This window comes from Sitodiplosis mosellana, unplaced genomic scaffold (assembly GCF_009176505.1).
Source record: "Sitodiplosis mosellana isolate CC-2019 unplaced genomic scaffold, AAFC_SMos_1.0 Smas_scaffold_6566, whole genome shotgun sequence".
Lineage (NCBI taxonomy): Eukaryota > Metazoa > Arthropoda > Insecta > Diptera > Cecidomyiidae > Sitodiplosis > Sitodiplosis mosellana.
In genome coordinates this window covers 1-8,340 of record NW_022601773.1, presented here as the reverse complement: position 1 = coordinate 8,340, position 8,340 = coordinate 1, and the positions used below count along the sequence as shown (strand labels likewise).

General features: G+C 35.2%; 2 protein-coding genes across 2 annotated transcripts; both read left to right on the top strand.

The window, feature by feature from the left end:
- Nucleotides 1-4,575: 4,575 nt before the first annotated feature.
- LOC129579807 (BTB/POZ domain-containing protein 3-like) lies at nucleotides 4,576-5,883 on the top strand. The gene has a single exon (XM_055469984.1). The coding sequence runs from the start codon at nucleotides 4,576-4,578 to the stop codon at nucleotides 5,881-5,883; it is 1,308 nt and encodes a 435-aa protein (XP_055325959.1).
- Nucleotides 5,884-6,768: 885 nt separating this feature from the next.
- On the top strand, nucleotides 6,769-8,197 carry LOC129579808 (BTB/POZ domain-containing protein 2-like; the record flags this gene model as incomplete). Its single annotated transcript, XM_055469985.1, has 2 exons — nucleotides 6,769-7,158; nucleotides 7,766-8,197. Coding segments are annotated over exons 1-2 (822 nt in total), but the record flags the coding sequence as incomplete, so codon positions are not given.
- Nucleotides 8,198-8,340: the final 143 nt, after the last annotated feature.

Genomic DNA, 8,340 nt, shown 5'->3' with positions numbered 1-8,340 from the left:
ATCTCGATCTAGAGATAGGCAAGAATAACAGACATATACTCAAAAAGCAAGTGTTGAACATTATTTTTCAAAATATGTAAGTCTTCTGAGCCTATGTTCAGGAGGTACTTAGGGAAGCCCAGGGTAGGTTTGGAGATAATAAAGGATCCCGGGTAAATGACCAATGTTCGAAAAATCGAACAAAAATTTTCCTGGGCTTTCCTGGAAAACTACAAGACGAATTTTCCATCTGACATTTTTTTTTTTTCATTTTTTTATGTCAAAATAACTCTAAATAGACTTTTAGTTACAGTCTATTTATGTTCCTCGGGATAAATTTATCAGGTCCCTACATGGTCGTAAATTTTATCCCTGGTATAGCAAAATGTTGAAATTTTTTGACAAAAAATTGATTCGAAATGTCCGTAACCTTAAAATTTGAGATAAAAAACCAGATATTATTCATTTAAACTCCAAGTTCGACTGTGTTTTGAGGAAAAAACTAACAATTACTTACTTTATACCTCTGAAGTGCTTATCCCTGGTATAAAAATAGATTACAAAATTTCGATATGACTGGAAATTTTTCATATTTATGAAACCATTAAGAACAGAAATGATGTTTAACATCAATTTACAACGCCAAAAGTAAGAATTTTGCTGGAAATTTTGGTATTTTGACCAAAAAAATTTATCCTTAGGATAAATTTATCCCGAGGAACATAAATAGACTGTTAATATTTATTGAAAAAGCATAACAGTTTTTGATTGATCAGTTTGTGAGCCTACAAAAATATGGTTTTCCGGAAAAACTGCAAAATTTTATTTCCATATGACAGTTTTTTCGGAATTTCCAGGTGAAAATTATGCTAGATAGACTATTGGTTACTTATTTTGAACCCACTTTTGCACCTTGGTAAAAAATGGGTTATTTTGAGCGCCAACTTGAAATTTCGAGATTTTTTCACAAAAATGTGAGATCACATCATGGTTGGCTCAAAAATAAATGAAAATTTAAAATTTGTGCTCAAAATAATGTCAAAAAAAAGAGAATATTTTCACGTTTCTATTGAGATTTTCTCATTGCTACATTTAGATACATTTGTTTCACCAAAAAAACTTGTGAAGAAAATCTCGTGAAAACTTTTCATGAAAACATTTGGTCAAATAGGCTGCTGGAATGTCAGCGGAATATTGTAGGCTCAGCGTAGAGACATACTGGCCTGCGAAACCTAGAAGTAACTTCGTTTTCATCGAATAATCACGTACTCTTGGGAGAAATTCACACTGCGAGCGCATGGAATGGTTCGTCTAAAATATCTGGAACTGAGGTTGAAGTAACGATCACCGAGCACGATGATCTTGCTTTTCAATCAACTGTGTCGCCAAAAGTTCTTCGTGAATGCACATCTAAGACTTGGGTTGGCTTTTTAAACACGCAACTTAAAGTGTCTTTCCCACAGCCAATTCTGATAAGGCCTCAACGTATGTATTAAGTTCGTTTGGGAGTTCGATCTTTCGATGGATGCCACTAATACTCAGATTGTAAACCGATGGTGGAAATGAAAGACGGGACTAAAATTCAATTTCATTGAAATCCAACCCTGACCTACGATAACCTTGCGAATGGCTGGATTTCTGATTTGATCTTCAACAGAATTTAAATTTGAATTTAGAATATGGCAAAAGAAACAGCAAATAAATGAATTATGAAAAACATTTCATCCCAATGAATTCAGGGCTGGAATTCTAAGTCATTCCACCAAAATCGTTCGGAATTATTTTTTTCGTACATAAGACCATATTGGAGTGAAAGAGAGAGAGATTCCACTATTTTTCAGCGTCCCACCGGAATTATTTCTCACACAATCCACTCTTCCTTGAGTTACAATCCACTCTTCCTTGAGTTATCGGAATAATTCCGGTGGGACGCTGAAAAATAGTGGAATCTCTCTCTTTCACTCCAATATGGTCGTATGTACGAAAAAAATAATTCCGAACGATTTTGGTGGAATGACTTAGAATTCCAGCCCAGTACCAGTTTAACCTTTTGACTGTCTTCACCTAAATGAAACGTAGGCTGTCTTTCCTGACATTTTTGTCACCCACAAAATGTACGGGAAAAATTAATAAAATCCAGTGTTTTTTTTTAAATTTTCATCATAAATAATAAAATACAACATTCTCTTTTCGTTTTTAGTAGTTTCGGCTTTTATACGTAATATATATTACATGTATATGCATACTTTTTGGAACATCGTTTTTGGCTTGTATTCAGTTTTTGGATTTTTCTTGGTTTTTGAAGTGCGCGAGCGCTTTTGTACAGATGTCACCTCTTTGTTAGTGGACGTATAGTAAGCAAACTATGTCTTAATTTATCTTAATTCAATGCTCTTTATGATAAAACTTTGAAACTGGCAAAAACTATTCTCTATTTTGTGTATATTTAGCCCGGTATTTAGTGAAGTAGACTAGTTTTATTGTTCACTCCACATATTTAGGGACTATAAAATTCTAACTTCTGCACCGATCCTAATAATTTATAGCGCGTTTGAATGGTAATTTATTCCACTATTCACAGGCAATTTATTTGTGGTGATAGCTATTCTACAAAAAAAGTTACAGCCCTAAATGTGATCAGAGAACAGTGGCTTTCCAAAAAATCTTTCAAAAAACCAAAATGCACTAAATCATACCGTAACCCAATGAAACGAAATATGGTTTTGAGATCACGAGAGCGTCTTCTTCAACGTGGTATTCTTCGTTTTGCTCAAAAACTTTTTTTTCTACTTTATTTATTGGTTTAAATATATATTGACATTTTTGTCAGGAAAGACAGCCAATGACTTTTTTTTGCTTCGGGCTGGGTTTTCATAGGAAAATAGATTTATTTTTTCACTTTTTTTTGGGAAATAAGAAAAAAAATGATCGAAAAGAGAATACCTAGAGTTTCATCAAAAAATAATTTTAAAAAAGTACTATTTTCAAGATTTTCGGAGCGACTGACAAAAATGTCAGGAAAGACAGTCAAAAGGTTAAGCAATAAAATTCTTTCTTTTTGCGAAACAATAAAGTCAATTTTAGACCCAACCCAGAAACTAAGGATGTTTTCCAACTTTATTTAGTTATGCGAAATAATTGCTTAGAAAAACAAAACAAAATCACAAAAATTCCATGAACTTAGTGAACATTTCTCGCCTATTTCAGAAGGTAAGTATTCTAGTGAATATGTTGTAAGTATCCATGACAGTGGATAGCTGATTTCAGACTTTTTAGCCGTCTATTGACTAACTTAAAACGAATAACTTGAGTTATTACAAACGTAAATAACTACTTTGTTCCAGATAATCATTTTGAGCCAGTCAGTAGTCTACCAAAATTATCAAAATGGGCGACCCATAGTCACGGCTAATCACAACATTTCAACACGAATATTTCTATGAGAAAATCGAATACCTTTAACTTTGTAGTTGTTTAAACTTTATTTCCATTCACAATGTGAGCCACGACTTAGTTTATTATCAAATTTATTCAACAAGTGTCTGTGACCTTAACTTTAATCAAGGATATTTTTACGAGAGCACGAACGGGTTCATTATAAAGAAACAAGAAATTTTTTTTTTCTGTTGGAATTCAAGACGCGCTGAAAAAAAATTTGGACTCAGCATACCTGGGATCGCTCGCACAGTCACTGGCTTTAATACACAACCAAAAGTCACTATATTTATTTTGAATAGCCCGTCTACTTGAAATAGAAACGAACAACATTAAAACTACTAAAAATTATTCTACAAGAAAAATGGTCCGTTTATTCCCTCTTTGATATTTGGCCTAACAATCAAAATAATGATAAAAAAGAATATATCGATCACATCAAATGGTCAGACATACAGGGTGAACATTTCGACAGTTTTTTGCGTTTCTCATAATTCGCATTGAAGCATCATTTGAATATGCCCATATTCAGAAAACATGTGAAAGAATCACACATTTGTCAGAAGTGTGAAAAGGAACACAACAAATGCGCCTCAGTTCACACACACATTCACAATGATAATTAGTCTCTTCTGCATGCGATATAATCGGCTTTGCATTATATGTGTTTGCTCTTTTTCATTTTCTGTCTTGTTTTCATAGTATATAAAAAGGGACAGGATCAAAGTACAAGGTATACATACATTCGAAATGATTCGAATGCCTAATTGTTTTTTTTTTCACTTTGCTGCAACACGAACTATCAAGATGTTGAAAGATATCATTAGTTTTTGAACGTTTGAGTGAATAACAACTCTCATTTTTGCAAACAAAATCCACTACCCAGTGGCAGTCAGTATATTTTTAATTCTGATCGTTGTGAAATCGCACAATTTTCACGTCATTATACTACTGGTCAAACTTAATTCACAATATTCAATCGTGGCACAGTATTCGTTTAAAATATTATTTGAAGTTTCAGATTTCTTGAAAATTGATCACGATCTATTATATTCAGCCAGAGCTTGGCGGTGTTGAATGAAAATAAAATAACTTTCATAATATTTAATACATTTGAATCAATTCTCTATCTTTTGTGATATTGCATTTAGTATTCTCGAAATGGCAAACGTGTTGAAAAATACCGCTGCGACGGAGTTGATCGCAAAGATGTATCTCAACGAGCGATTGGCCGACGTTCATTTCGTATTCAAAGTCAATGACGAAATTGAAAAAGTTCCAGCAAACAAAAATGTATTGGCAGCTCTAAGCCCGGTATTTGATACGATGTTCTTTGGATCGTTACCAGAAAATGGAGACGTTCCCATTCCCGATGCGGATGCCGGTGCATTCAAGGAATTTCTCCAGTTGTTCTACCTGGGTGAGATGACTTTGACCATGAAGAATATCGAGACCGTTGTTCGTTTGGCCGACAAATACGATGTCCTCGAACATGTCAACGCTTTTGCCGTGTTCCTCAAAGGCCAACTGACATTGGATAACATGTGCTGGGGCTATCAGTTGGCCGTTAATCTCCAAAATGAAGAATTAGTCGAGTTCTGTGAGGACAAAATTGCCAGATCGCCAAAGAAAATCTTTGCTACCGACGCATTTCAACGTTGCGATAAAAGTATTTTGAAACGCATCATTGAACTGGATTTGATATGCAAGGAAATCGATATATTTGATGCCTGTTTGACGTGGGCCAAATACGCATGCGAACAAGACGATTTGGATGCTACAAAAGCGGAGAATTTGAGAACTCAACTCGGTGATTGTTTGAAGTCAATTCGATTCAATGCAATGAAAATTGAAAACTTTTCCACTTTTGTGATGTTAAACGATGGACTCTTCACTCCAGATGAATTCAAGGACATTGTGCTTACTTTAACAGCGAAAGGATATGAGCCGAAAATATTCAAACCAAATCCCCGACGCTTCAAAAGGAATGAAAATGAAGTTTTGTTGTGTCAACGACAAGCTGTGAATACACCAACAAACCATCTCACGGGCTCAGAAGTCGCTTGGTTCACATCAAATCAAACAGTATTGTTGGGAGAAATGTGCTCTGCTCCAACATTTAATATGCATTATATCGATCAACAGAACGATGCTGTTAACGTAACAATTGCAGAAATTAACAGCGAATTCCCGAAGAAGGTTTTGTACGAGGGCTCATCAAAAACTTGGGATCTCAATAGATTGAAAGTGTCTTTATTGCAACCGATTATGATCAAACCACATGTTATGTATGAAATTCGTTTTGCAGTGCTCATGGGAGTTGGAAAATCGTATTACTACGGTACGTGGAAACCAACGGTTGAAGTAGAAGATGGTCTGACATTCCAATTTCATCGATGCCCATCTCATACAAGCTATGACACTTCTACATCTGGTTGGATTCAGTCTTTAGGCGTCAACAGGCTATAACATGATATTGTTTGAACATGAAAAAACAAACACGACATCCGATTCCATGTAAAATCAAAATAAAATTCATTTCTTTGCTTAATTAAAATAAAATTGAGACAGAATTGTCGGAGTAATTCGCATTGAGTTTAAATTGTTTTTATATCAAAAGGGTTATTCGTATGGATCCAATAGAATTGATGAAGTACGTTCAATCTTCAGGAGGTAAGAAAATCATGCATCGCATAACTAATTGAAATTTCATTATTGAATTGTCCACAATCAGAATTCAGACGGAAGAATTATTATGGACAATTGTCAAAAAAAAAAACTCAACCAATTGAGGCTGTGAGAATGAAAATGGCAATACAGGAATAAACATTCTGAAGCGCATCAAGAAAAAAATTCGCAAAAGTGAATCATGAGTTCTGAATACGCAAAAGTGAACCATGAACCTCCTATGCTGCCCATGTAAATTCATGTTTCACTTTTGCATATTCAGAACTCATGATTCATTTTTGCGAATTTTTGTTCTTGATGCGTTTCAGAATGTTTATTCCTGTGTATTGCCATTTTCATTCTCACAGCCTCAATTCGCCCGGTTCACATACACACATTCACAAATGAAATTAGTCTCATCTGCATGCGATGTGACCGGCAGTGATTTGCATGTGTTTGCTTTGCTGTTCATGCTGTCTCTTTTTCGCCATATGCACAACAAATGACAGATTGGACTGAAAACCGGTGCAAAAATGAATACGCACATATATATTTTCGAATGCCGATTTGCTTATTCATTTCGCAGCGACATTACAACAGCTCAATGCTTCTACAACGTTTTTGAACGTAATCAGATAAAAAGAATTTCATCTTAATTTTCAATTCATTTTGTTTACGATCATTGAAATGGCCAGTGCATTGAAGAATACCGCTGCTTTCGAAGCTTGTGAAAAATTATACCTCAACGAAGAATTTGCTGATGTCCATTTCGTGTTCAACGTCGATGATGAGAGTGAAAAGGCTCCGGCTAACAAAGCCAATTTAGCTGTTCTCAGCCCAGTGTTCAGAAAAATGTTCTTCGGATCGTTGCCAGGGAAAGGCGATGTTGAGATCGTCGATGCGGATGACAAAGCATTCAAGGAGTTTCACCAGTTTTTTTATTTGGATGAGGTGTCATTAACCATGGAAAATATCGAGACTGTTGTTCGTTTGACCGACAAGTACGATGTCCTCGAATATGTCAACGCGTTTGCCGTGTTTCTCAAAAGACAACTGACACTGGATAATAGGTTCTGGGTTTATCGATTGGCAGTGAACAAAGGGTGAACATAATGCATACCGGGAAACGCAGCCAACTTCACGTTGGTTGTCACTTGGTTACTACTGCAACGCATTGACGTATGCTTGTGTTCGAAAAAAAAACCAATTAAAATGAACTAAAACCAAATGAAAATTTATTCCGAATAAGTTAAAAGATATATTTTTTAATAAAGTATAATTTCTACTTATATTCAACCAAGTTTTAGAGAAATCATAGTCTTTGTTTTGCTGCAACAAGACTTTGTTGTTTAGTCAGAATGAAAGTAGAAATTAATTGTGAACAATCCATTTCAAAGTCTTATTGCAGCGAAACCAACTCTATGATTTTTTTTTAAATTTTGCCAAATATAAATAGAAAAGGTACTCTTTCAGGAAATATGTTTTCTAATTTTTTTTGGATCTACTTTTCATTTTGTTTTAGTTAACTTTAATCTGGTTATTTTTCAATCAGAAGCATACGTCAATCGCAACGCAAAGTAGCACAAGCTTGTACCATTTTTCACATACACACGCTTATGAACGCAACGAGTGTATGCAGAAAATGGGACATGCTTGTGACACTTTGCGTTACGACTGACTGTAGTTGACCGGGCAAGCGCTTTGGCGTGGCGCTGTCAACAATGTTACCCCATTTATTCACACCTTGGCAGTGAATCTCAAAAATGATGAATTAATCGAGTTCTGTGAGGGCAAAATCATCAATTCGCCGAAAGGTGTTTTTGCTGCCGAGGCATTCAAACGCTGTAACAAAAGTATTTTGAAGCGAATTCTGGAGCTGGATTTAGTTTGCACAGAAGCCGATGTATTTGATGCCTGTTTGACGTGGACCAAATACGCATGCGAACAAAATGATTTGGATGCAACAGAAGCCGTGAATTTGAGAACTCAACTCGGCGATTGCTTGAAGTTAATTCGATTCGGTGCAATGGCAAGCGATGAATTTTACAAACGGTATATGTCATTTAAGGTACTATTCACTCGGGAAGAATTCGAAGATATTATATTTTCATTATCAGTAAGGGGATACGAACCGAAATTATTCAGTCGAATTTCAAGACTCGGGGTCTTCATATGGGATGCGAATAATGTTCTGTAGCCTATTTCACCAAAAGTTTTCATGAAAAGTTTTCATGAGATTTTCTTCTCAAGTTTTTTTGG

Bases quoted from the DNA above. Each gene is read 5' to 3' on its own strand.
- LOC129579807 (XM_055469984.1), top strand. From the start codon at position 4,576: ATGGCAAACGTGTTGAAAAATACCGCTGCGACGGAGTTGATCGCAAAG.